Source organism: Osmerus eperlanus, chromosome 1 (assembly GCF_963692335.1).
Source record: "Osmerus eperlanus chromosome 1, fOsmEpe2.1, whole genome shotgun sequence".
NCBI classification, from domain to species: Eukaryota; Metazoa; Chordata; class Actinopteri; order Osmeriformes; family Osmeridae; genus Osmerus; species Osmerus eperlanus.
The window spans coordinates 2,971,516-2,999,104 of NC_085018.1; the positions used below are offsets into that span (position 1 = coordinate 2,971,516).

The window sequence follows — 27,589 nt, forward strand, 5'->3', positions numbered from 1 at the left end:
CTCTCTGGAAACTTCCGGCTTCTGAACTGGTTGCAATTCCACTGTAGTTCCATATGAGGGCGTTAACGGTCGAGTGCAGAATGAATGGAGGTCTATGGAGCTATACCCCTCAAAATCCACTTTTCTCAGGATATATTTTTTTGTCTAGTAATTTGAATGTTGAATTCAAAAGGGGAGGCCAAAAAAATACACACTGCTGGGTGTTCTGATTTTTTTTACGTTGCCTTTTTGTTATAAAAAAATGTTTTTCTCGAAGCATCGACAACACAGCTGACAGATTAGGCTCTCCCTGTCAATACACGTGCTAGAAAGAGTTTTGGTTTGCTAATGTTGTTGCTAATTTTGCTAATGCTCTGACATTCTGGTTCCGCTTCGGATGCCATCAAGCGGGATCTCTGTTCGTAGTCAGTCCTTCACTAACCAATCAGCATCTATTAGCAGAATGCTAGCGTGTTATGGGAACATAAGTACTCTTTCATTCAACCTTCAACCTATAATCCATGTTGAACTTGCAAAAACTACAATCAAATCTGAGGTTTCTCCACGACAATCAAGCGAAAGAGACTAATTTAGCTGTCTAGCCCCATAGACTCCCATTCATTTTGCACTCGCCCCGATCACCCCCAGTAGAACTCTGGTGGAACTGCAACCAAATTCGGTACAATGGGACTTATAGGGAGTGGACAGGCTCTCCGTAGACGGGCTCTGACTGTATAGATGCTGCTTGGGTGTGGTCTGGCCAGTAAGATGTTTGAAGAGACACTTTGTGAAGGAAAACTGTAGACAGTTTTCTCCATGAGAGGCAGGGAGGAGTTCAGATGTCCACAGCTCACAGGTGTTAGGACTGACTGGATTTACATTTGGTGTAGTCATATATTCTTCCACAACTTCAATGTGTAAAACATGAATGCAGTGGTAACCTGTCATAGTTAATTAAGTGGACTTCATTTATTTTTCCTCTCAGTTTCTCATGTCACTCCATCGTATTCCATGGTAACAGCCAGTAAAAATAAGAAAGTTCTTATTCTGTACCCAACAAACTTTAACCCATGCTTTGGATAAATCGATGTACCTACTTGTTCCATCTGAATTTGAATATTGTAACATTGCATGAACATAATGTTTCCATCTCATTCTGTTCAGTACGGCTCTCAAGCTCACAAAATGAACCATAGCAGCAGTAGAAGACTTCCTGCACATTTCTCCACCTCATTGAGCACTCCCACATTTGACCTGTGGCCCCTGTCCCTCTCCTGGCCTCCTCCCTCTCCTGGCCCCTGTCCCTCTCCTGGCCTCCCTCCCCTGTCCCTCCCCTGTCCCTCCCCTGCCCACCCCCCTTCCCCCAACCTCCCCCTCCACCCCTCCTCCCCCCACAGCCCTAACAAGCGCGGCCCCCCCTCCTACAATGAGCACATCTCCAAGCGTCTGGCGGCCAGTCCCGTGGTGCCGGACAGCCTGCTGGACCCCGGAACGCCCCACCGCTACCGGGAGGCCCGCACCGAGTTCCGGAGGGACAGGTCCCCTGGCCGCCTGGACAGGGACAAGTCCCCCGGCAGGATGCTGGCCGGCTGGCTGGTGGGCTCCCCCGCCAGGAACATGGACCCCCGGCTGGAGAGATCTCCCGGGAGGGCCATGGACCCCCGGCTGGACTGCTCCCCTGGCCGGCTGGGGGACGTGAGGAGGGAGAGGTCCCCTGGCCGGGGGGTGGAAGAACGGCAGAGACTCCACACCAACTCTGGGCGCACACCCATCAATCCTGTTAACAAGGTAGCGTATTCAGGTAGAACATTTCATCTGACAATTTTCAGACTTTCAACTGAACTCCTGTGTCTAATAATTTTTTTTTTACTTACAGGTATGGGACCAATCATCTGTTTGAGTGGAATTCAGTCAGAGTGACACTCTGGGGGAAGGGAACGGTCAGAATGCCATGATGCTAATAACCCAACAGCAGAGATCACCTTGATAGCTGTGACTTGCATCTGTAAACTGACTTCCTAAAAACTCACTGTTTATTTTGAATGTCAGGTCCAAATCTTTTTAGTAGCAGAAACGTTGAGTTCGAAAGTCCAGCAACTGCAGCACCAGTTATATTTTTTACAAAGGCTGATAAAAAAAAATATATGTCTGGAAATGTATCCCTTTCCTGAATGAGCTGAAGCTATTGAGAAGAGCACACAATTCCTCACTGTCACAACCATTGTATCATCTCACTCTGCACAGTAGCTAGAGCAGGGTCTGGCCTGTTCAGTTGTATCACACTGTTCTAGCCCTGCAGAGACACACTTCACACATCAGCAGGAACTAATCATAATCATTAACAGTTAATCATAGTCTTCCATTTAGACAGTTAGTTTGTCAAACCCTTGATGGGAAGAAAGTCTGCACACTTTGTATCCCTCTACAAGTTGCCCAACAGTGAGAAGGTTGACATTATTAAACGTATCTTATTTTTACGTATCCTATTTTTTTTCTGAATGGAAATGGAACTTTATAATTCATCAGAATGCCATCTTAACTGTAAATAGGCAGACCTACTTTTATACATATATACCAAGAGGGAATTTCAAGGCTGGAAATGCCATGTCTATTTTTGTTAGAGAAAAAGTCAGTGTCCTCTTGAATGTCAAATTAATGTTATTTTAATATGTCCCAAATGTCCTTTATGAAGTGTAAATTTTACATCTAGCTTGTGTATGTACTTAATATTTTATTGGCAAACTTACATGGCTAAAAAAGACCACCAAGCTTCAAACATAGTACTTGAAATCCCTTTTTTTTTTTTTTTAACCAGTGTCCCTTATATTGTACTATTCTAGAATGTTGTTCATTATTAATTGAGGATGAAAATATTTGTTAATTTCCTCATTTGAAAATGGCATGGATAAATGGTAAAAATGAAAAAGCATATATTACCTTTCTGTGACTGCCTCATCTTTGTAGCTATATTTTTACTCCAGTGATCTGAAACGTGTGGGAACTGAACCTGTATGAGAACCCTATATTTTATAGTTGTCTAATTGGGGTAACTAAATACTGTAACAATATACATTAGCAAAATCGTTAACATGAAATAGTGTTACACCCAAAACAATGACTAATTATATTAAATTCAGAATTCTTACCAAGATTACTAATTGTTGCTAATGTTCAGTGTTAGTAAGTAGCAATTTCACTGACTTTCAAAAGGACAGCAGTGATACAACTGCAAAATAAAGGGTTATCCATTTTAAGTTGCAGTATTTTATCTTCTGCTATAATGTTATGCTTGATATGTTTTACACCTGCAAAAAAATTGAAATAATGCTAACTGTAGATTTTATGGCACAGAATATTAAACATATGTCTTTATCCATCTAAACTGACTTAAGTTCATTTTGTATGTGTGGGCATTAAGTGTGTGTGTGTGCGTGCATAGCGCCATCTCTGTGTTTGTGAATGTGTGCCCTGTGCCTGTGCCAACTTCTTACTTAAGATATTTATAGTTGTCTGACTCTTCCTACTTGTTTAGATATTAATAGTGGTCTGACTACTGACTGGTTAATTCATCTGCCGTTCAACTGTGACAACTGATTCTGGACGTTGTGACATGCAAAATAGCAGTGTCTATTTGTATCTGAAATTGAGGAGGACTGAAGATGAGGAACAGCTGTCTGAGAACAGTAGCTAGTGGATGAAGGAGATTGTGCTCTGTGTAGAATGCCTTCATTCTTGCTTTCTTGGTTTAACAAACAGTGAAACACGCATAGTTGATGGAATACTGTTGTTTGTAAAATTGAGATGGATGACATTCATGAGGTGGATCAAGATTTCTAGCATGTCAAGGCTTGATATAGTTGATTGATGTTAGTTTCAGACTTAGCAGGTAGCCCCGGGGGGTGTTTCAAGGACCCAGATCTCATGTAATGAGAAACTTGAAAGAGAGAGGCTGCGGTTGACAGCTGTAGCAGTATTATTATTGTTTTAAGCCATCCCTCAAAAAATCGTTAACATTTAGAGACACTGGAAAGCACACTCCAAAAGCATATAATCATGGTGCTAATTAGACAGGAGTTTAAAGAGCCACAAACAGCCATGACAACTTAACAGCTGATATACATAAAGCATTTTAGAGATGTTATTCTGCTGGCAACCGTACACGCTTGACAGGTCAATAAATACCAACATACTGTATAGTATCAGTGACAGGTCAATAAATACCAACATACTGTATAGTATCAGTGACAGGTCAATGAATACCAACATACTGTATAGTACTTTTCAATGACACATCAGTTACTCATGTTCAGGGGGAAGCCTGACGCAGCTGTAGGGTTTGTGTTTAGTTTTTTTGTCAATTAAGTTCAGAATTATGGTTGATATATTTATTTTGTATTTAATGTCACAGGCTAGTAGCAAACAATTATGAGAGCTATTTCCAAACTGATAAATTGCTAGCTAGCTCAATCTAATTTTAGATACTGTTTGTTGTCCCAAGCCCAACACGCCATCAATGCAACAAGCTTGCTAACAGTTAGTGTACAGCATCTAGCAGTAGGGCTGAATTAGGGTGGACACTCTTTCACAACAACTGAGATGTTGCTCAATTTACAAATAATTGGCTGTATCGACGCATTCGTTTTGGAAGATGAACTGACAAACACTGAAATCAATTTGAGAAAAAGCCAATGGATAATGCTGCTTATTGTCTTTTTTTAAATAATGTCCATATTATGTGATGTTCCCCCACTTGGTGGGGGTCTCAAAAGTGTCCGTAGGGGTTTAAGGGAAAGACTTGTTTAGTTTAGCATATCGTCTCCTGTATGTTTGGCACACAGCCTTCATTTTGTCTTTCTGAATTTGTCTGCGTTAAAAGTGTGATCAATGATACACAGAACCAGTCAAATGTACACTTCATGTGATAGTCACATAAATGAACAGATGTGCCTTTTTTATTTATTTAGTGGAATCATTTTCCTTAATTTGTTTGATCTGTTGTGGGTTGGTATATTAAATGTTGGGTCATCAGTTAATACATGATATAGAGTGTTGCTAAAACAAGTTTATATAACCTAGAATTATTATACATAGTTATTATATGAAATGTAGAGATGTGTATAAGGAAAACCACGTAGGAATGCAGAGAGAAGTTAGCCAGAGGCCTTAGAGGGAGTAGTTTTTCTCTTCACATAAATCATGGAGGAACCAGACTATGTTGCGTATATACATTGATACAATTACATTGATCTGTAATTAATTATTGTATTAGTAATGTATTTTAAGTACAGCTTTCAGAATATTTTAAGAAATAAATGCAAATAAACACATTTTGTATAATCAGAATGTTTTAATAAAATGTCCAAAGTTACTGAACACAAAAAAAGCAAAATAGTGAAATAAAAAATACAAAAAGAAAATGTACCTTGGACACAATTATTGGCACCATTTTGATTAGTTCAAATTAGTTCCTCAAACAAAATAAAAAACGAATAAGACTCACCTGTGCTTAATTTTCAGCGTTCATGTGACCTCAATTAACCAATAAACGATGGTTTTACTGCATAAAAAGGGGCTGTTTGTTTTGCAGTTGCTTATTCACAATGACGAAGAGAAGAGAGCTATCTGAGGGTATCAGAAATGCTATTATCCAAAAGGAGGAAACCACTATTAAAAGAAAGGCACAAAAAAGCAAGACTAATGTTTGCAAAAACGTTAATAAATAAGCCACGTCTTTCTGGGATAATGTTCTGTGATCTGATGAAACCAAAATAGAGCTCTTTGGGAATGCAGTGCAGCAGTTTGTTTATAGGCGACGAAATGAAGCCCATAAGGAAAAGAACACCCTACCTACAGTAAAACATGGTGGAGGTTCCATCATGCTGTGCGTCTGTTTTGCTGCCTCTGGTACCGGAGGCATTGAATTCATCAAAGGAATAATTAAATAAAAGGATTACCAAGGCATCTTATGTCTTACCCAGTGTCAGACTCAAACTAGGTTTGAGTCAAAGGTCTTGGGTCTCTCAGCAGGACAATGACCCAAAGCACACATCCAACAGCAGAAAAGAATGGTTGAAAAGGAAAAGATGGACAGTTTGGCCAGAAATGAGTCCTGACCTAAATCTCATAGAAAACATTTTGGAGAGAACTGAAATCTGCCTTTTCAAAGAGGAATGCTATAAACTTGAGCTTGAACACATCGCAATGGAAGAGTGGCTGAAACTACCAGCAGACAGGTGCAAGAAGCTTCTTGATGGCTACAAAAAGCGTTTAAGGCTGTCATTGTTGGCAAAGGTTCTGCAACCAAATATTAGTGAGGGTTGCCAATAATTGTGTCCGGGGTAAATTTTATTTTTTGTATTTTTTATTTCACTATTATGCAAGCTTTGTGTGTATGTGTGTTCAGAAACTTTGGACATCTCATTAAAATATTCTGATGATACAAAATTGGTAATTTGCATTTATTTCTTACGATATTCTGTACTTAAAATTTAGGGGTGCCAATCATTTTATAGTTTTTATTTTGGGGTGAACTGTCCCTTTAACACTTTTGTGTCTGGGAGTTGTTGCAATGTTCTGTAACTCATATCATTACTGACACATTAATTCAGCATTCAGAAATGTATTTTAGTTTGGCAAAATAACATGTTCTGCATTAATTGTAATGACTGCATGGTTTAACTGTGGTAAATGAAAATGTTGTGAATTATGAAAACTTCAAAACAGTGTTTCCGTACAGATGAGCATAAAGAGGGAGTTCTGGTGAGCTGAGTAATGAATGCCACCTGATTATAAAGTATGTGAACATATAGACTGTGTTGTTTTTGGTCCCAAACATTTTATTAACATATGTTATAATTTTAGGTTGGATTTGTTTTTCTCAAAATGAATACCTTTGTTGCACCTAACAGGAATTGTATAACTCAGTCAGTCTCATCTATCAGCATTGTCATTGCACAGGAAAGAATCTGTTGTCTTTTTAAAGGGAACAGAGATGACAGTAGATTCTTGTAACCTTCAGCAAGTAAAGTCCTGTTATTCTAAACCACTGTGGGGGATGTCACTTACCTGTCACTTCCTAAAGAAGGCATGGTTTATTAATATCATCCAGTAGAAATGAGATCTCTGGGTACATAAGCCACCCAGTCACTTTCCATTGTTCACTGGCATTTTGGAGTTTGTCATTGTTCTGGACACCTCCCTCCTGTGACTATGGTAAGTTCCTGGTAAACTGTTTTATATTCTTGTGGTTGTGAACTTGAATGAACAGTGAACAGGAATAGTGTTTAGAATTCTGAACTAAACATGCTCTCTTTTATTCAGTGAGATAGTTTGAACGGTTGATATGAAAAAGTGAAACACAGTTAAATACGCATGCATGGACAGATGACTATCTGAAATACTAAAATGAGAAAACATTTGGTCCACTCACTATGAAATACAAAGTTGTGAATATATACTGTATGCTAATTCCCCTCATGTAGATAGATGACTGGCCAATCCTTGTCATGAGACAGCGAGCAAAGCTAAAGTTGAGTTTCAGTGTAGCTGTTGGGATGCTCTCTGTTCTTCCGGTCCCTAAAGGCGCCTAAGAAGGCCAAGAAGAGGTCGGCGGATGGGGCCAACTCCAACGTGTTCTCCATATTTGAGCAGGCTCAGATCCAGGAGTTCAAGGAGGTGAGACGCCCCCTCTCCGCTTATCATCTACAGATGAGACACAGTATACAGGCTACTACACAGACGCACCTTACAAAAGCATCTTGACATGAAATGATCTTCATGAGAATCTCAAGCCCGATATATTGTGTTGTTAATTGTGCATCTCGGAGTCATAGCTCTGTGTTTGGATTCTGTGTTCTTGAAAGGCTTAACCAGGATGCGTGTCCGTCACTGTAACAACTTTACCAGCCATGCACTGTTGATGCAGTTGTTAGACAGAAGAGTTCTACAGACCATTCTTGGCACTAACCACTGTAATACTTTTAGCTGTGCTCTTCTTGTCCTTCATTATCTGCTGCACCTACTAGACGCACTATTTGTACAAAGTCTGCTAAATGAATGCATGTAAATGTGAGAGACCAACGTCTTCAATTTGCCTACAATAGCTCAACTTTCCGTTAAGCATTACAATAACTGATGTTCTGTACATGATTGAGTACTGTACTGTATGTACACCTGTTTTTCTGCATGAAATGAATGAATGTCAGGCATCTGATACATGCAGTCTCACTCTTTAAACTCTGTCCAGATATTCCAAGCCTATCGTCAGTGATTAGGCGGGAGATAGAAGGCACATGCCCTGGATGCCGCTTAGAAACCGCAGGGAGCAGCGAGTTAAAAATATATTCCTAGCAACAATGCTTTAAACTAGAGAGGGAAACGTTGTAGTTGGTGAATCCTGTGACATGTGAATAGAAGTCATTCTATTCACATCATTTTCATTTTTGTGCGTAAAAAATATGCACACTATTAATTGCATGTGACAATCAGTGCCGCTGCTAGCCATTTTGGTGCCCTAAGCATAATTCCTTTATGATGCCCCCCCCCCCCCCCTAAAAAAACCCGATTGTTTTTGCCAGTTTAACTGTTTATTACCAAACATATAACTCAATACCAATAGCCTAACACAACAGCAGCATCACAATGTAACACCTATTGAGAGGTGGTGGTTCTCTGCTGTGTATCTGTCCCTAAACAGCTGGTTGAGGGTGGTTGATCAGGGCTTGGCAGGGACGGACTGGGAGTAAAAATAGGCCCTGGACTTTGATCCAGACCGGCCCACCAGAACCGGCCCCCGTATACGCCACCACAGCTGCCCTGCCAATGCATCCAGATTCTGTGTCTGATGTGATGCTAGTTACGGAGTTCCCAACGTAATGCGAGCGCGAGCGAACATTTTAGGCCTTTATTTGAGCGCAAAATAGTTTTTGAGCTTCGTGTAAAATAAACAGCCGTTTTTCAATTGGTAAAACCTTGTCTAGTGAAGGTGTTGTATTTTTGTCTCTTAATGTTTCAGCCCCACCCTTACGTTTCTTAGCCTGGTTTTCCAAATTATAAACATTTAAAACTGAAAGCATGCAGCCAAGGAGCTCTCCACCTTTATTACTATGGAAGCAAATCGTTACCAAAATTCAAATGCAAATGCATTTCCAGAAATGCATTTGCATTTTAAGAATGTGGCTGCATTATTTGACTCATAAATGAAATTAGTAATCAATCATCCTATTTGCATTTTAATTTTCTTCTTCAAGAGGGCTCAATCTTTCACTTAATTAAAATGAAAAAGAAATAGACATTTGAGATTTAATTTTCAAAACATGCCCCAGCAAATAGATACCAAAATTCAATTTGAAATGTAAAATTTGAAAATTTAAATGCATTTCCAGAAATGCATTTTCATTTTAAGAACGTGGCTGCAAAATCGTGACCACAATTCAAATTCAAATGCATTTCCAGAAATGCATTTTCATTTTAAGAACGTGGCTGCAAAATCGTGACCACAATTCAAATTCAAATGCATTTCCAGAAATGCATTTTCATTTTAAGAACGTGGCTGCAAAATCGTGACCACAATTCAAATTCAAATGCATTTCCAGAAATGCATTTTCATTTTAAGAACGTGGCTGTAAAATCGTGACCACAATTCAAATTCAAATGCATTTGCAGAAATGCAAAATGAACTTAAAAGCATTCTGAGCGGCGCAGCAGAGTGACGTCAGTAGCCGCTCTTCTTCAGCTCCCTGCTGACCGAGCTACCCATCTTGTTCGGTAGGGAGCGGTGTGCACATCTGCATTGCATTACATTACAAATGTGCCGGGAAATTGATTGAATTGCCGGGTCTTTAGAGGACACATCACAGACTGAGCAACTTGATGTCAAACAATGAATAAAACAGTGGCAGAGCTACTATTAATGTGTAAATATGTGACGTATGAGTCTGCAGCCAAGCTCTCTATGACTTGTTCTACTCGGTCACGGGCATCAGACTCAGATATATTATTAGATTCTACCTGTTCAGCTAATTCTAACAGTGTTTGCACAATTTGAGGGAGCGCCATGGTCTGTGATGCGTCCTCTAAAGCAGCGGTCCCCAACCTTTTTTGCGCCACGGACCGCTTTCATGTAAGACATATTTTCACGGACCGGCAGAACGGACTGGGAGGAAAGATAGGCCCTGGACAGCTGCGCTGCTAATGCATGTACATTCTGGGTTTGATGTGATCCTAGTTAGTGACTTCCACACCTAATGCGAGCGCGCGAGAAAAATAGTTTAGCTGATTTGAGCGAAAAATAGTTTTTGAGTTTTATGTAAAATAAACAGCCGTTTTTTCAATTGACCCATCTTTAAGTTTCTTAGCCTGGTTTTCCGTCGTTATATTGTTACTAGCTAGCTTTCGATGTGTCAGTCCCACTGTTGTGTGTGACTATAAGCTACGACAGTGACACCCGAAGTGCGTTCCTTATATCCAGTTCAGGCCTATATCCAAAATTTTGTTTGATTGCTGTCACGGCAGAAAATCCCGCTTGATGTTGGAAATGGAAGCAGGGTTTTCAGTGCTTTAGTGGCGATCTCAGGATAGCCTTCATCCAAAACACCGATAGAGTTGTTGTCTCAAACAGGCTTCATTGAGTGGTAACTATCACTTGCCATGTGTCAAGAGGAAGAGACGCGCATGATACCGTTCAATAAAGCCCACAAACTTGCTAAAAAATGAGGAAACACACGTCTTTGCAGAGCTTTTTTGCTCAGGGGAAAAGGCCCACGGAGAAGGAGAGAATCAGGTCATTTTTCAGAATAAAACGTCTTTCAGACTCTGATAATCAATTAAAAGGAAATAATGTTATTAATTCTTTTTTGTGCGGCCCGGTACGAAATGACCCACGGACCGGTACCGGTCCGCGGACCGGTGGGCACCGGTTGGGTAACGCTGCTCTAAAGACCCGGCAATTCAATCAATTTCCCGGCACATTTGCAATGTAATGCAATGCATATGTGCACACCGCCCCCTACCGAACAAGATGGATAGCTCGGTCAGCAGGGAGCTGAAGAAGAGCGGCTACTGACGTCACTCTGCTGCGCCGCTCAGAATGCTTTTTCGTTCATTTAGCATTTCTGCAAATGCATTTGAATTTGAATTGTGGTCACGATTTTACAGCCACGTTCTTAAAATGAAAATGCATTTCTGGAAATGCATTTGATTTTGAATTGTGGTCACGATTTTGCAGCCACGTTCTTAAAATGAAAATGCATTTCTGGAAATGCATTTGAATTTGAATTGTGGTCACGATTTTGCAGCCACGTTCTTAAAATGAAAATGCATTTCTGGAAATGCATTTGAATTTGAATTGTGGTCACGATTTTGCAGCCACTTCTTAAAATGAAAATGCATTTCTGGAAATGCATTTTAATTTTCAAATTTTACATTTCAAATTGAATTTTGGTATCTATTTGCTGGGGCATGTTTTGAAAATTAAATCTCAAATGTCTATTTCTTTTTCATTTTAATTAAGTGAAAGATTGAGCACTCTTGAAGAAGAAAATTAAAATGCAAATAGGATGATTGATTACTAATTTCATTTATGAGTCAAATAATGCAGCCACATTCTTAAAATGCAAATGCATTTCTGGAAATGCATTTTCATTTGAATTTTGGTAACAATTTGCTTCCATAAGCTGGCGTCAGTTACTTGTAAAATGCATAGATAATGTTTAACAGTAAAATCTCAATTTAGCTTGCACCTAACATATTTGAGTGTGCTAACATTAGCAATAACGTCAGCTAGCGTTAGTTCGAGGTGTATACATAGGCTAACCATTAAATTAGCAGCACATTTCCCGTATTTAACAATGAGTAAACATGGACTTACCTGAAAGTGATGCACGGGCATCATTTCACCATCGTAACTTTTTTTGAGTAATTAAATATATCTCTTGTTCTGCCTGTTTTGTGATATACATGCCTAAAAGGTGCCTAATATTTATATACTGATATAACATCGGCATTATAATTATTAGTACTATGATGATTTTTGAGTTGGCAATTTTTTGGTGCCCCCTCAGGACTTGGTGCCCTACGCACAGCGCGTAGTGCGCGTTATGGGAGCGGCGGTACTGGTGACAATTATATGGCGACAATAAGCGTGCCTGCCTTCTTTATGTATCTAGCTGCTCCAGAACAGGGAGTTGTACCTCAGATAGAACCCCTCTGCCTGGGCCAAAACGTATTTGCCATTACCAGGAAAGGGTTACATTTATGTGTAAGCATTCTCACTTAAATGTATGTCAAATAAGGTCTGAACAAACACTGAATGTAATATCATTGTATAATATTGCAAAGCACTATCTTGTTAATTATGTATGTAACGTTATTCTAGTAATGTAGTTAGTTTGTAGGTTTTTTACTTAACTTGAGTTTGAAGTATTATTTTCGGTATTTGATAAGCAAAGTATCGTGACAACTTACCCCAACCCGACAGTGCCCATGCCCTCGACACAAACCTTGAAACAGCTGTTCTTTTTGACCACACATTTATTTAAAAAAAATACTTGAAATTTAGGTGGGAAATATACATAATTTCACAATGTTTGACTTAGATTCTTCTAACCAACATAGACAGACTCTAATCACAAAAGAAAACAATTATCTAATTTGACATTTGACACTAAACCTTACACTTTTACAAAATTCTTTAGTAACAACCACGGTGACAACTTGCATTGGTCAGACATTACATGTATACCTCCATTCTGGCAGGCCTTCACCATTATGGACCAGAACAGGGATGGATTCATAGACAAAAATGACCTCAGGGACACCTTTGCTGCACTGGGTTGGTTACATTTTACTGTCCTTTATTTCTCAGTAGCCTATAGAGTATTGAGATGTTAATCAACCTGGCATAGTGTTGTTTAATATAGATAAAGTTGAATAGATAATCACACCTTATAAAATAATGATTGCATAATATGAAAGAAGACTTTTGCAGTACTACAATACATTATTTGTGTTAGGGCAACTACCACTGCCCATGCTTGTTGTGTTTGTTAATGGTAAGTTCACCATTTCTCTATGATTGTCATATTGTTTGGTCTATTGTCTTCTAGGGCATACAAAAATACATATTTTAATCATGTGCATGTAATAGGTCGTCTTAACGTGAAGCAGGAGGAGATTGATGAAATGCTTAAGGAGGCTCCTGGCCCCATCAACTTTACCGTATTCCTCACAATGTTTGGGGAGAAACTTAAAGGTAAGATATGTCAAACATTTTGAAGTGAATTACTAAAAGACAATAAAAGGTGAAACACATTTTCCATGACCTGCAAGCCATTTCCATTTGTTGCTAAATATGTGAAATTGAAATTTCAGGCAATTTTCATCAAACAAAGATATTTAACAAAACATTATAAACAGATTAAAATGTAATTTACTGACAGCTTCAAAAATCCTGGCTTCCTACCAGGGACGGGCTCAAAATGTCAACCTGACAAATCTTCAGTTGAATGAAGTCATACTTTTTGTGTAATTGTACGATGTGAAATGATAACTGAATCATTGTTGAATCAGATATCTCTATGTCCTTAAAGGAGCTTTGATAAGCAGCTGTGTCTCCCCAGGTGCTGACCCAGAAGACACTATCCTCAACGCTTTTAAAGTATTTGACCCAGAGGGAAAAGGTGTCTTGCGGAAGGATTAGTAAGTATATATATAATATATACATATATATACAATATTTTTTTTAACATTTTGACTGTACAAAGGGGTCTGTAAAGCATATCTGATTTTACGAATGCAGCATGAGAATAGCCATTCCTGCAATATACTGTTGTGTCCTTTTTCATGACTAGCCCATGAACAAATTTAAGTTAGACAGTATAATCAAATAATACTGCCTCTCTCTCCAACTCAGCGTGACACAGATGCTGACAACACAAGCTGACAGATTCTCACCTGAAGAGGTTAGAAACCTAGCCACCGTGCCCTACATAGTCAGAATGCTGTGCTCACTTTTGTGAAATGAGTTGCCGAACGTTTAACATGTTACACAATGTTCTTGATTGTCTCCTAGATGGAGCAGATGTTTGCGGCCTTCCCTCCAGATGTGGCTGGAAATCTGGACTACAAAAACTTGGTGCACGTCATCACACACGGAGAGGAGAAGGACCAGGACTGAATCCACCCACATTGTTGAGCAGTCTAGCACATGCCCACTTCTGAAATCAGAAATAGAGAGGTGGATCAAAGACAAGGTCAAGGATTGTTATTTGCTTACTTTGCTGTCAATCATATTAGCAAATCCTTTCTTCCCTCCCCAGTATTTTATCCTCAGGCCAGAAGAGTACACTGGTGACCATGTTAGGCTAATTGGGGTCTAATAATATGGACTTCTGAGTTTTTCAGATGAGCAGTGAAAAACTGCTAATGAACTTGTTGAAGTCAAGAAAGATTTCCTAATTCAATAATGTGCAGCCGTTCTTAATTATTTTCTTTTGTGCAAGCAAATAAATTGTAACTTGGATGTCAAAGTATTTAATTGTTTACTGTACTGTACTTCAATTGAGACCCTTTTTACGAAATGTTGTTGACACACCAAATTGTTAAACTGGAACCTTCCATTGTATAATGGGAAGTATATCTCAACCAATCTAGTAGGGAGTTTCATGTGGTGTGGATGCTGACAAAGGTGTGATTGGTCTCTGGCCTGTAACCCATGAGAAAGGTGAACGTTCACTGTCCCTGTTCACTGCAGATAAAATATGGGCACCATCATTTTTAAACAATAGTTGAACAAACATTTAGCTTTTAGGTTTAACAACACATACATAAACAATAAACAAGTTAAAGCAAAGTAATCAAAAACAATTTTACAAACGATAAACAACTAAAAGTTAATAAACAAGTTCAATATGAATTAAAGTTATAATAGATGGTATGAATTCAAGAGGAATCTTTACTCAGAAAGTGTAACATAAAAAAAGGAAAAAGGCTCCTTTGCTGTCTGTTCTATAATAAAGTATTCGTTTTGCAAACTCTTTTATCCAAACAACATTTATGGGGGGATTTGAACATCAAACCTTTTGATATGCAGTAGAAGGAGAAAAACCCCTTCCCACCTTAGGAAAGCACTTTATCCGGCGCACCTCAGGGGAGGTTGGGAGAGGTAACGCTGCCAGCATCTTCTGTGGTCTGTTCAGAGAGAGCTAGTTCTCTCTCTCTGTTTACACTTGCTGACTATGGCTTGTTGTCTGCTATTCTAGGACACCTAGCATATAAGGGTGAGCTGCAATGAGGAGCAGATTTTGTCTGTTTCACACAAAGTTCTAAAACTCAAAAGTGAATGTGAACTATGGTATTTTGACTGGACAGCTAATACCATTTTAATAGACACAAAACATTTAGATATGATCCCAATATCAACCTACCACTAGACAACGCTGATTCTTCGGACAGATTTAGGAAAGGGGGGCAGTGTTCAAGAAATACAGCTCATGACTGCTGCTTGGGAGACATTTACATTTTAGTCATTTAGCAGACGCTCTTATCCAGAGCGACTTACAGTAAGTACAGGGACATTCCCCGAGGCAAGTAGGGTGAAGTGCCTTGCCCAAGGACACAACATCATTTGGCATGGCTGGGAATCGAACTGGCAACCTTCAGATTACTAGCCCGACTCCCTCACCGCTCAGCCATCTGACTCCACAATATGAGACATCATGTCTTGATTATTCTGTGATTGACATGTCTTGGATTGTCCAGATTGGCTGCTTTGTTTGATGAAGGTGAATTCTGTCATGTAGAAGTTGGTGACGGGTCAAGACCTGAAGTAGGGTACAGCTGGAAGCACTCACTGAAAAGAAAGAAGGAGGCGGGGGTTTCTGCAGGTGGAGTTTATGTAAGGATGTGGAACATCATATTGTTTGCTTCTTCGTATGTCTGATCAACAGTGTGGCCTCTCTCAGGAATTCTGCAGTAGAATACATTTCAACGTCCCAATGCATTCACATGAATGCAACCCAGGGCTGCGTCCTTTCCCCTCTGCTCTTCTCCATGTACACCAACAGCTGCACCTCCAGTCATCCGTCTGTCAAACTTCTGAAGTTTGCGGACAACACCATTGGGCTCATCTCTGACGGGGACGAGTCTGATTACAGGTGGGAAGCTGACAACCTGGTGACCTGGTGTAGCCAGAACAACCTAGAGCTCAATGCTCTTAAGACAGTGGAGATGGTTGTGGACTTTAGAAAGAATACAGCCCCACTCACCCCCATCACTCTGTGCGACTCCCCAGTCAACACTGTGGAGTCCTTCCGCTTCCTGGGCACCATCCTCTCCCAGGACCTCAAGTGGGAACTGAACATCAGTTCCCTCACCAAAAAAGCACAACAGAGGATGTACTTCCTACGGCAGCTGAAGAAATTCAACCTGCCAAAGACAATGATGGTGCACTTCTACACAGCCATCATTGAGTCCATCCTCACCTCTTACATCACCGTCTGGTACGCTGCTGCCACTGCCAAGGACAAGAGCAGACTGCAGCGTATCATCCACACTGCTGAGAAGGTGATTGGCTGCAATCTGCCTACCCTCGAGGACTTGCACACCTCGAGGACCCTGAGGCGAGCGAGGAAGATTGTGTCCGACCCCTCCTATCCTGGACACTCCCTGTTCCAGCTACTCCCTTCCGGCAGAAGGCTGCGGTCCATCAGGACCAAAACCTCACGCCATAAGAACAGTTTCTTTCCATCTGCTACTGGCCTCTTCAACAAGGCCAAGGACTCCCACTGCGTTCATTCATTTATTTAACTATTATATGTCCATCTAATGGCAATTACACTATGCACAAGCCACCTTATCTCAGTATCTGATTGCACTATGTTGACCACTTATGCTGCTCATTCTTATTCTTATTTTTATATATATTTTATATTTAAATTGTTTTATTCTTAGATTGTTTAGTTCTTAGAAATAGTTAAACTTTTGTACTTTTACTTAATTTAAGATTCGTATATGTTTATTGTTTGCACCTCTCTGCCACAGTAAATTCTGTGTTTGTATAACATACATGGCGAATAAACCGAATTCTGATTCTAATTCTGATTTACTCCCCCTAGAGACTGAAATGTGAAGGCGCGGCATGGCCCCAGTCGAAAAACTAGTTACATTACAGGAAATCTTTGGTAGATTAAATATGAAACATCTATACATATTTTGACACAACGTCTTGTATACATGTCCGTAGGTATGAAAATTGTGTCTGATAATACAGTGATAGCAGGATGATCCTGCACAAGCAGACTGAAGTGCTCTCCAGTGAAGAAGAACAGAATAAACCGTGTCTGGAGGAGGGGATTCCTCACTGAATTGCTCCTCCCAAGGTTTCTTCAATTATTTCTCAATGAGTTTTACTGGGAGTTTTTCCTTGTCTTCCTTGAGGGTTTAGGTTCGTTGAGGGGCAGTTCTATGGGCATATGTGAAGCCCTCTGTGACATTGCTTGTAAAAAGGATGAGGATCACAATGACTCTTGCTCAGAGACTTGTTGCTCTTGTGGTTAGTGGTAACTGATTTAAATTTTTTGTACTCGCTGTGATATATTGTTTTTATTATTGTTGCTTGTTTTTTTTCCCACAGGTACACTTGCACTTATGTTGTTTAATTGTAACTTCTTTAACTACATGCTCTTATGGTTCTTCCCTTTGGCACTTACTTTGGTTGTTCACAATGTGTGCTTCATGTTTTGGCTACTCGCAATGTTTTGTGGCTATCTTGTTGTTATGATCAGTGACCTATGCACTTTGTAAAGCTCTCTCTTGGAAGTCGCTTTGGATAAAAGCGTCTGCTAAATGAATAAATGTAAATGTAAAAAGGGCTGTACAAATAAAAAGGGCTGTACAAATAAAAAGGGCTGTACAAATAAAAAGGGCTGTACAAATAAAAAGGGCTATACAAATAAAAAGGGCTATACCAATGAAATTAGATTTTGAAGAAAGGAATACACTTCCAAGTGTATGTGAGGATGAAGAGAGGCAGAAATGGTTGTCTTCTGAGGTCACACACTGATTCTGACCAACAGGTGTAGGGGCTTCAAGAATCGAGGTGGGCTAATCCCCCTACAGTCCAAACAGGGGGTCTGGAGAGACAAAGTGTTATTTTAGTGCATGTGATGATGTGAAGAGGGTAACATTACATGTGGAGAAGCAGACAGCAGGATGCCAGTGAGTGATCCCCTCAAGCTGTTAACCCACTGAGCTGGTTCTACCCGGAGACCTTGGGCACAGAGATGAGAGCCTTGTTTGGCACAGCTAGGACACCACCAGGGAAGCACTTCAAGCCCTTGATGGCACTGTGATTGTATGCAGAGGGCTTTGTTTAGACAGTTTCACCAAATCAAACTCTCCAAAGTTTTCAGCCATAGGTTTTAGATCACAACGTCATGCTATTAGTTCAGCATAAATAACAGTGTAGCTCTCACTACACTGTTATTTATTTACAAAAAGAAACTTTCCTGTTCTTTGTATAAAAACATTGTTGTGCAAGAACATTGTTGTGCAAATTGTTGTGTTTTACATTTTGCTGACTTTTTGAATTATAATTAAGAATTAACTGACCCATGTGTATTTTGCAGTTCATGAAATCCTTGGTCTGGTAGGGGTGACACAAACTATAGGGTCCCACAACAATTTCACCATACTGTATTTCTACAGCTCTGTCACCAGGTAGGTGTGGTACAATAGTCTCGGTTACTATCGAGCCATGCTGATAGGCTACTGTCCAGGAATTTTTAAACAAGAAGAGAAGAAAGAACAACTTTAGTGTTTAGTGTACATAACAACTCTGTGTTATGTATGGAAAAATACCACCACATCAATTTAGGAAATGTAGAGGCTCAAATGCACAAATAAAGATTGCATTTAAATACACCGCAAAGTCAGTAGAAATATGTTGTAGTGATAGCGTAGCAAAATGGAGGACTAAATGTCGATGACACAAAAATGCCTCAATTTAAAATACTAGGCATTTCAATTATTGAAATATGACTGTACAAAGCAACTAATGCTATATTGTTTTATTATGACTATGGTCGTCTCACAGATATCAGGCACAAATGATAACGACTGATAATGAGTACGATGTGAGCTGCAGCTCTTTAGGCGGACTTTGGGTTGAAGCCTGTCATCTTCTTCTTCCCTCGAAGCTGTGCAGAAGGTGCTCTGGGGGATTTGCCCTGCTCGGTGCGCATCACACAGGAAAGAACTCGCTCACGCAGACTCTGGAAATCCAGCAGCACTTCACTGCCTGTAACACATTTTTTACAGGGACAAACTGAACTTGCATCTTGCATTATGGAGTTTAGGTCAATCGAAAAAGTTATAGATCTGTTCTCCAGAATGGTGTGTGTCGGCACTGACCCAGGCCCAGCAGGGAGTCTGTGGAGGTGTCGTCCATGGCGGAGGAACACGGAGCTTCGATGGTGGAGTGGGTCACACCAGGCAGCAGGTCACAACTGGCCAACAGTGGGTTTAGAGGAAGAACCTCCATCTTCTCTGCGTACGTGAAGCTGCACAGGGCCAGAACCATCAGGAGCTCATGCATCCGCTCCTCCAGGATACCTGGGCAGCATAGGAACACAAAACCCAAGTTAACATGTACCTAACAAAGTGCCTTTCACTCTTTGACAGATTTTTACATTATTCAGTCGCCTGTCTTTGGTCTAAAAAGTGATATTGGAAACATTAAGTGTGGACAAGTGTAATTTCTTCTTCTCATGGTCAGTTTTTGAAGGACACCCTTTAGGAGGTTTTTAAAGAACATAAATCCCTCTTTAGGGAGTCCTTACAAGTGAAGTTGAAGACTTAATGAGCAGTCAATTTACTGTACATTTGCATGCATGTTGCACCATGCCTGGTAGTTTAGATGGTAACTCTAAACTATGACTGGTAAATGCAGACTGTTCCATAACTCTAACCCCTGAAATACTGCAATTTTCTGCTGTCCTTTCTACATGCACTATTTACTGATAAAAGCACTCGCTAAATGAATAAAATGTAAATATTTATATAATCGTCAGAACCTAGCCTTTCAATGAGAGGCTCAGCTGAGCATGGTTCTCACACCTACCAATGAACTGGACCACGTTGTCATTGGTGACCTCAGCGCTGCAACCTAGCTTCACCGTGATAGGGGAGGGATCACACTTCATCTTAGCAAACAGGTTACCGATAGCACTTTTATACTCATCCAGGAACTTGAGTACAGCCATGTGCTGGCCCTCTAGAGTGTTGGCCAGCGCACACTTCTGTTTCAGCTCTCCCTGTCAGACACACAGACAAGACAGAGAATTATATAGCAATTTGCAAATTAATAGAAGGCTTAAATCAAATGTATTCTATAGAATGGGTGTCAAGTAAACAAATCCAAATGGCCTAAAGTTGCTTGAGATTGGCTACCGTTTTCTTCACCTAATGTAACGTTTTATTGACGACAATTGTCCTTGCGAACAATAAGCGTACTGAAAACAGAGGTCTCTTGGATTACATAAAATATATGTGAGAGTATGTTTGGAATAATATTGATCTGGGTGTAAGACAAGATAACCACTGGGCCATACATGTGCTTTGTGAGTACTGATAGAATCAAACTTAATATGGATGGACAGAAAAAAAGCAGCACATACAAATCTGTGAAGGGAAAATACCTTCAGACTACCATTAACATGTTTAAATAAAAATGGTTAAACTCAAATCATTTCACGCTAGGCATTCTTTGTGCAGGCTTCTCACCTCCAGTTGTTTGATCTGTCCATACCACAGCTCAACACACTGTTTATTGTCCAGCTCAATGTACAGGATGTCACTCTGTAGAAACACAAGTATCACAAGCCACAGCATTGCATGTCAGGAAACTCACTATTAGATGCTCGTCTGGTCACACACACTGACTCCCAATTCCTTCTGTGTGTGAAATACTATGAACTGTGTATGAGTGTGACCTTGACCTTGAGCTTGTTAATGCGGTCATTAAGCATGGTGCTCTTGTTGTTCAACTCGTTGATGAAGTTGAAGTAGGCAAAGCTCTTCCCTTCGTTTTCAACAAAGGCCTTGCCAATCTGTCGCAGGTCGTTCTCTCCGGCCACCTCCACAATCAGCCGGTGCACGGTCTGGTAGGTCTCCAGGCTCTCGCCCCCCATTCGCTCCCGCTGAACCTGCTCTAATTCTGGGACAATTAAAAAACTACTATGAAGTAACCAGAGGTTCAAGATATGGAATATGTCATCAGACTCATAGTTCATACTTTTCTTTTTGGCCTCATCATCCTTGCCCATATGCAGAGCGTCTTGGAACTTCTTGACCATGAAGCTGCGGAGCTTGATCTCGTGGTCAATGACCCTCTTGAGGTCAGTCATCTCTGTGTGGCAGAGGGATGTGTCCTTCTTGCTGTGTTCCCTCACAGCGAGCATCCGAGCCAACGCCTCAGACCTGGAACCAGAAAATCAGTGCTCATCTGACACAACGATATCAATGCAAAAGAATCACAGGCACGTTTTCACTACTTCAAACAACAAAACATAGAAACGCGCACACACACACAGTCCCATAACCTGACCTTTGGTCATATGCCAGGACAGACTTCTCCACCAGATCTTCCATGGTGTTATTCTGGTGCTCAAGTTCTCTCTTCAGTTGCAGGTATATCTTAGTAAAATTGTTTTTCTGGAGACGCAGATGGTCAATTTCATCGCGTAACACCTGGTTTCTAGAAAGCAGCTTGTCAAACTTGGTGGTTGCCTGCAAAATCACACAGTGTTAAAATATTTGACAGTTATCTAAACTAGGCAAGCAAATACAGGCAAAAACTAATAGAATTTGTGTCTCATATGGGTCAAGTGATGGATTAATGGATTGTACTGATTTCAAATACTCCCTGGGATGACAAAATAGGACCTGGATGGGAACCTAACCTCTTCGTCACAAGATCTGTCTACAGTTTTTAACCACTAGGGGCAAAAGAATCTGAGCAATTTGCAAAAACTCGTCTGTCAAGACCAGGATGGATAAATTTACTTTTAAAAACAGGAGTTTTAGAAGAAGAAAAAAAGTTGCTTTGGTGTTTGGTTACTTAATGGTATATTTGGGAGCATGACAAGATTCTAAATTACACATCTCAATTAGATAAACATAGTACCTGTTTAACGCGATCCTCCATTATGCTAATCTGTTTGCACTGAAGAAGGGGTCGTCTCTGGGTCTGGATCCTGTCCCCTACATTTTTCTTTTCATCCAACACTTCAGACTGAATGTCTTTCATCTTAGGAAAAAAGAACTAGCCTAAGAACAGTGCAGTCATTTTGTATCTCACCAAGTCCCTTGATAAAAATGTAGCATTATCATTTTATAGGCAATCTATCTTATCTATTTTCTTAACGAAGATAAGCTATTTTTAATAGTATGCTAATAAAAACAAACAATATGATTTAACACATTCATCCCTACCTTCACGTCCACAGAAGCCAGTTTTTCTCTGTAGTTATGAATAAGGGTGAGATATTGCTCACTGTCTGCCAGGATGCGCTGATATTCATCTTTAAGTTTTTCTGGTTTCATGTTATCCAGTAGGTCTTTATTGGAATGTGAGAAATTTCAGATTACATTTTTTTTAATCTATTTTTTAAACTAAAACATTGATATATTACTTAAATATGTAGGCCTACTGCAGGTATATTCAGAACACAAAAAATGGTTTCAATTGGAATATGTAGTTGGTTTGTAGGATAAATACCATAGAAATACATGCATTGAATCCCTTAGAAAAAAAGTCCAACACAAATGAAGAACATGCATACTTGTAGATTAACTTTAGAATGTTATACTGTTGCATTAACATTCCGGATTGTTTTGTCATAATCGCTCAGAATTCTGCTTTGATTGGCGCGTAGTAGCCATAGACAGGGTAGCACCCAAGCCCCCACCCCTCGCTCCTCGGCTTGAGGCAACTGTCCCGGTGTATCTTAGTGGTATTGCATTAGGTACCCGACTCGTTCCGGCGAATATATTCTATTAACTCAAGTCAACATATCCAAAACGATCAATATAACCACCGGGGCCTTTGCCTCAAGCCGAGGAGCGAGGGATGGGGGCTTGGACTAGTTAGTTGGTAGCACCAAAGCGCCAATGTTTTTATAAAAGTGACTGCGTGACTGCCCTCTAGAGTTTAGGCCCTAAAGGGCAAAATCAATAGGTCTCTAGACATCGCTTTTGATCGAAGCTTCAGCTAAATGAAAAAAAAAAATGAAGGCTAATATTTAAAAATAATGTAAATGGTGTGACGGAGGTACTTTCCTTTCCCAAATAAATGTATAATACATCAGTCCAATATGGGCACAGGAGAGAGCCAATAAACATTTAGTTTATTCGTATTCTGAGGGTGGGGAGATGTTGTGGTGCATTGATCGGCGGCAGAACCATTTGGGTCTGATTGACGGTACTTCGTCGTAAAGAGCATATGCTATATAGCAACGTCTAAACATGTGAACTTTAAAGGTATTTACTTTTACTCTCGCCCTGTAATTAATCCCTGACAGGTTGTGTTCACCCAAATGTTCTGGGCTGCTCCAGTTTGGTTGGAGTGAAGTAAGGAGGTAAGGGTTATCAATACGAATAATTTGACTAGGCTATATTTATGCGACGCGTTAAAAGCTTGCTGTTGAATGCACATCGTTTTAATAACTGTCAGTAAATTTGATTGTCTATGCGTAAATACCCTGGCTAGTTCATTTCCTGGCTACGTCCTTTAAAATGGGATAAGTTGTGTTAGTTGAGTGAAGGCGTGCAGTGGCGAAAATCTGCTATCAATTTTGGGGGGGACAATTATATTACATTTTCTCAAGAGCAATTCCTGAGGGGGACACCAAAATTACTGCTGTAACACATAGCCTACATTGTAATATGTTAAATGTATATTATTAATATTATTTAAATGTCCTTATGTTTACAGTGATTTATTGGGGGGGACAAATCAACATTTTCCCAGGATGGGGGGGTCGTGTCCCCCCTGCCCCCCCCCCGGGATTTCCGCCTATGAAGGCGTGTAAGTCCTGTCTGTGCCTGGTAGCCTACTCCAGACACCAATAGCTGTTGGTATTGGTGTGGTAAATAAATGTCACGCTGGGCTTGCTTTTCGAAAGTCCTGTGTTGAGTCCACACTAAGCCAACCTACAGTGGCCACCCAAGACGTTTTACGACCCAGTAGACACAGTTTCTTGCCTGCATAAGATTGCAGAACAGCTTATCACATTGTCAACTCAAACTGCTGTTTATTTTTCTCAACAATTGTTATTCTTTGTATTTATGAATTACTGTAGGCTACTGTTTGACTACACTTTTAAGTGTTTTGTAGTTGTTTGTCCCTGTTTCTATCTCTTCCAAGTGTGTGTGTCGGTGTGAGTGTGTGTGTTCTATTGCTGGGACTCTACCCAGATGCTGTGTCATCATCATTCATCGTTGTTCGTCTGTTCAGATCGTCAATAGACATTAGTGGATGACTCGGCTCTACCTGTGTCGCCACATAATTATAGTAATATTGATTATTTATCATCATATTAATGATTCATAATAATAATTAATATCGATTTGTTATTGTTTCCTTTCGTTGGCTGCTCATTATCTTTAGACCATACTTCCACATAGGAATTTTCATAAGACAATAAACTACATTTTACATTTAGTAGACGCTCTTATCCAGAGCGACTTGAAGTTAGTTAATTTCATTAGTCCTATTATTTGTCCTGCAAAAAATAAAATACTAATTTGAACAAAAGGTGGGACTGCTGCTGTGTAAAAAAATAAAATCTTTATTATGGTTTAGAATCATTACATTTCTAGTTTTAATTACATTCTTTCTGCAGGGGCGCAATGCATTCAATCATGTTTGCAAATTCTGTGTATAAGAGTGCACTGTGTGTGTGACAATAGCACTAGCATGATTGTGCTGTTGTATATGGTGGTACTACAAAGTGCAGGTGTGTTTAGCAGGGGCCTGGGGTTCTGCAGTAGATGGTGGTACTACAAGGTGCAGGTGTGTTTAGCAGGAGCCTGGGGTTCTGCAGTAGATGGTGGTACTACAAGGTGCAGGTGTGTTTAGCAGGGGCCTGGGGTTCTGCAGTAGATGGTGGTACTACAAGGTGCAGGTGTGTTTAGCAGGGGCCTGGGGTTCTGCAGTAGATGGTGGTACTACAAGGTGCAGGTGTGTTTAGCAGGGGCCTGGGGTTCTGCAGTAGATGGTGGTACTACAAGGTGCAGGTGTGTTTAGCAGGGGCCTGGGGTTCTGCAGTAGATGGTGGTACTACAAGGTGCAGGTGTGTTTAGGAGGTGCTGCAGTAGGCTGCAGCCACAGTTATTGTGGGCTGGTCTGGGTCAATGTCCTGGAGCATTTCTTCATCGCAGCCCTGCGTACAATAGTATGTTTTTTGTTGTTGTTTTTTTGGCTCTTGTTGGTTGGCTTTAAGTGATATAAATGTGATGGTAAAAACAATCAGATGTAAGTTTTACATTGTACTGAGAATCTTATTAAAATGATGGCAGTCAACTGAAATCATTAACCCTTGTGTTATCTTCGGGTCATTCTGACCCATCAGTCATTGTGACCCACCGTCGTATTGCGACAAATTTACCGCATACAAAGACAAAGTGAAGCATTTTCTTTTAACAGCTAGGCTGTCTCAGACCCCCCACATTGCAAAGGTTAAAAGAAAATTATTTTAATTTGTTTTTGTATTGGGTAAAATTGGGTAAACACAACGATGGTTCGTTATGAACCTTTGGGTCATGTGACCCGAAGGCAGCACGAGGGTTAAGGAAGTAGTATGGAACAATGTACATGAGATGAATTCAGAGATAAAGAGAAAAGAGGCCAAACTGTAGATCTGGAAATTCCAATGGTCGCACATTTGACTACTTGGGAGAACGAGTGAATCTGTCTTCATCTTTTGAATGATTGAACTGCAGTACACGGTTTCACCCAGGTTTTCACACAGTATTGATTGCACCCATCCTTCTGTAATTTGGATAAGAGTGGTCTGAAATGAAGAGGGCCTTCCTGCATTCTAAAATTATAAATGCAAACTGATTGCTTTCATTACAGGGGATTTATTTACTTTGGACAACCTTACAATTCATGCTAATGTATAAAGTTTTTGAACATCACCTCAACTGCTGCCTCTTATTATTGAATAAACAAATGTATACATTTATTTCAAGGAATTTCTGATCAAATCACAATTTATTTTTGTGATTTTTACAACGTTACAGAGGGCATCACATCTGCCCATCGAACTGCACCTAAACATTAGATATCTGCTTCATGCTCGGATGAAGGCTGACTACACGAAAAGTTAAGTTAGTTTTATGGTCAAAATAAATAAGTGAAACTGAGGCACTGTCTGAATTTGGTGTCCATCCTTAAAGTTGGTGAGTGATAACCTAGCCTACATCTTTGGATGTTGTTGAAGTATAGCCCATGTGTCTTGGGTTTTACCACCACAGTTAGATCTTCTCTGGGAAGGAACGTCCAACTCAGTAGGCCTATGTTGCAGTACATCACTCTTTCAAGATAATACTCCATCACAATTTACTTAGCCTACATGATAATTCAGCTCTGGGACAGACTTTTCTCTAAATTACTCTGAGACTGTATGGCATAGCCTACTTGGTAGACTGCGGCAGCAAAGCTGTTCCTGTTGATCATCCACTAGATGTCACTTTGATGTCATCTTTATTGATAGAAATAATCTTTTTGACGAGTTCTGGACTGGTCAATTTGGAGGCTCCTCCAGGTGGGGGCGAGCTACGTGTCCCAAAGAAGTGTTCTATGCTCTCTTACAGTATCATGTAGCTAAAAAACTACTGTAGGACCAGCTAGATAATTACTTACGCCACTTGAAAACTTCTAGCCTGCATTCTGCGCTAAGATCTGTGTCCGACTAAGGCTTATTGGTAACTAACGTTACCCAACCGTAAGAGCCGTTTTGATTCGTGTATTCCTGGCATTATGGAAGATCTCGGTAAGTTCAGATCATTACATTTGCATTAATAAGCGTATGAACATATTGTCAGATCGTATTCAATAATTAAATGAGATGAGTCAGTCTGAATCTTGTCCATTCATATAAACAGCTGCTGCCTGACCAACTATACTGCCTCGCTACAGTGTAGCAGCAGAGTGGCCATGCTAGCCAATGTATACCTCATCACACTGTGCAGGCTACTGTGCATAGATCTGACAAGTTAAGTGATGGCCGCCGTCGCCACCTTCATACAGTTGCCAACTTGAATAGTCTTTGCTCCGGAGATTCCTAGTAGATGGTTATGCAAATAACACTAGGCTACTACAGTAATAGAATAGCTGTGCTAGTTACTGTAGCCACCTGGATGGACTATGCTATAAGAGCCAATTTCCACGTTAAAAGCGAATGTCAACAATACATTTTCACCACACACCACCCAATATTTGTGTTAAATAGCTTGGAAAATGAATTGATGCAAATCAACAACGCTGTTTGCCAACAGTCCCTTCTCTCGTCCGAATAGTGAATTAGCTTGCTTCTGAGCTGGCTAACTA

At 40.2% G+C, this 27,589-nt stretch overlaps 4 protein-coding genes across 5 annotated transcripts in view; 3 read left to right on the plus strand and 1 right to left on the minus strand.

Moving 5' to 3' along the window:
• Positions 1 to 3,355, plus strand: part of cita (citron rho-interacting serine/threonine kinase a) — a 66,260-nt gene extending 62,905 nt beyond the window's left edge. For both annotated transcript variants that reach the window (XM_062483099.1, XM_062483180.1), the window contains 2 exons: positions 1,377 to 1,767; positions 1,856 to 3,355. In XM_062483099.1, coding sequence (XP_062339083.1) covers positions 1,377 to 1,767; positions 1,856 to 1,879 — 415 coding nt within the window. In that variant the 3' untranslated portion in view covers positions 1,880 to 3,355. The remainder of the gene's footprint in view (positions 1 to 1,376; positions 1,768 to 1,855) is intronic.
• A 3,796-nt stretch (positions 3,356 to 7,151) lies between these two features.
• LOC134010870 (myosin regulatory light chain 2, ventricular/cardiac muscle isoform) lies at positions 7,152 to 14,497 on the plus strand. Its single transcript, XM_062450204.1, has 7 exons — positions 7,152 to 7,191; positions 7,561 to 7,653; positions 12,733 to 12,808; positions 13,124 to 13,228; positions 13,596 to 13,674; positions 13,889 to 13,937; positions 14,048 to 14,497. Exons 1-7 carry the CDS (start codon positions 7,189 to 7,191, stop codon positions 14,150 to 14,152), a joined length of 510 nt encoding a protein of 169 aa, XP_062306188.1. The 5' UTR covers positions 7,152 to 7,188; the 3' UTR covers positions 14,153 to 14,497.
• Positions 14,498 to 19,043: 4,546 nt separating this feature from the next.
• LOC134040999 (coiled-coil domain-containing protein 63-like) lies at positions 19,044 to 22,582 on the minus strand. The gene is made up of 9 exons (XM_062487263.1): positions 22,468 to 22,582; positions 22,160 to 22,282; positions 21,581 to 21,762; positions 21,269 to 21,453; positions 20,973 to 21,190; positions 20,758 to 20,832; positions 20,096 to 20,288; positions 19,387 to 19,587; positions 19,044 to 19,273 (listed from the first exon to the last, which is right to left on the minus strand). Exons 1-9 carry the CDS (start codon positions 22,576 to 22,578, stop codon positions 19,125 to 19,127), a joined length of 1,437 nt encoding a protein of 478 aa, XP_062343247.1. The 5' UTR covers positions 22,579 to 22,582; the 3' UTR covers positions 19,044 to 19,124.
• Positions 22,583 to 26,788: 4,206 nt separating this feature from the next.
• The window catches only part of LOC134006663 (mucin-2-like), a 35,447-nt gene continuing 34,646 nt past the window's right edge, over positions 26,789 to 27,589 (plus strand). Inside the window, exon 1 of the mRNA XM_062458729.1 lies at positions 26,789 to 27,032. Within this exon, the coding sequence (XP_062314713.1) occupies positions 27,020 to 27,032 (13 nt within the window). The 5' untranslated portion in view covers positions 26,789 to 27,019. The remainder of the gene's footprint in view (positions 27,033 to 27,589) is intronic.

What these genes read in the sequence shown, in the direction of transcription:
- LOC134010870 (XM_062450204.1), top strand. An exon ending in GGACACCTTTGCTGCACTGG is followed by an intron (nt 12,809 to 13,123) that starts GTTGGTTACATT and finishes TGCATGTAATAG; the next exon opens with GTCGTCTTAACGTGAAGCAG. An exon ending in GTTTGGGGAGAAACTTAAAG is followed by an intron (nt 13,229 to 13,595) that starts GTAAGATATGTC and finishes GTGTCTCCCCAG; the next exon opens with GTGCTGACCCAGAAGACACT.
- LOC134040999 (XM_062487263.1), bottom strand. Translation starts at nt 22,578, where the DNA reads ATGAAACCAGAAAAACTTAAAGATGAATATCAGCGCATCCTGGCAGAC. An exon ending in TGGAGGATCGCGTTAAACAG is followed by an intron (nt 21,763 to 22,159) that starts GTACTATGTTTA and finishes GTGATTTTGCAG; the next exon opens with GCAACCACCAAGTTTGACAA. An exon ending in ACCGCATTAACAAGCTCAAG is followed by an intron (nt 20,833 to 20,972) that starts GTCAAGGTCACA and finishes GTGTTTCTACAG; the next exon opens with AGTGACATCCTGTACATTGA.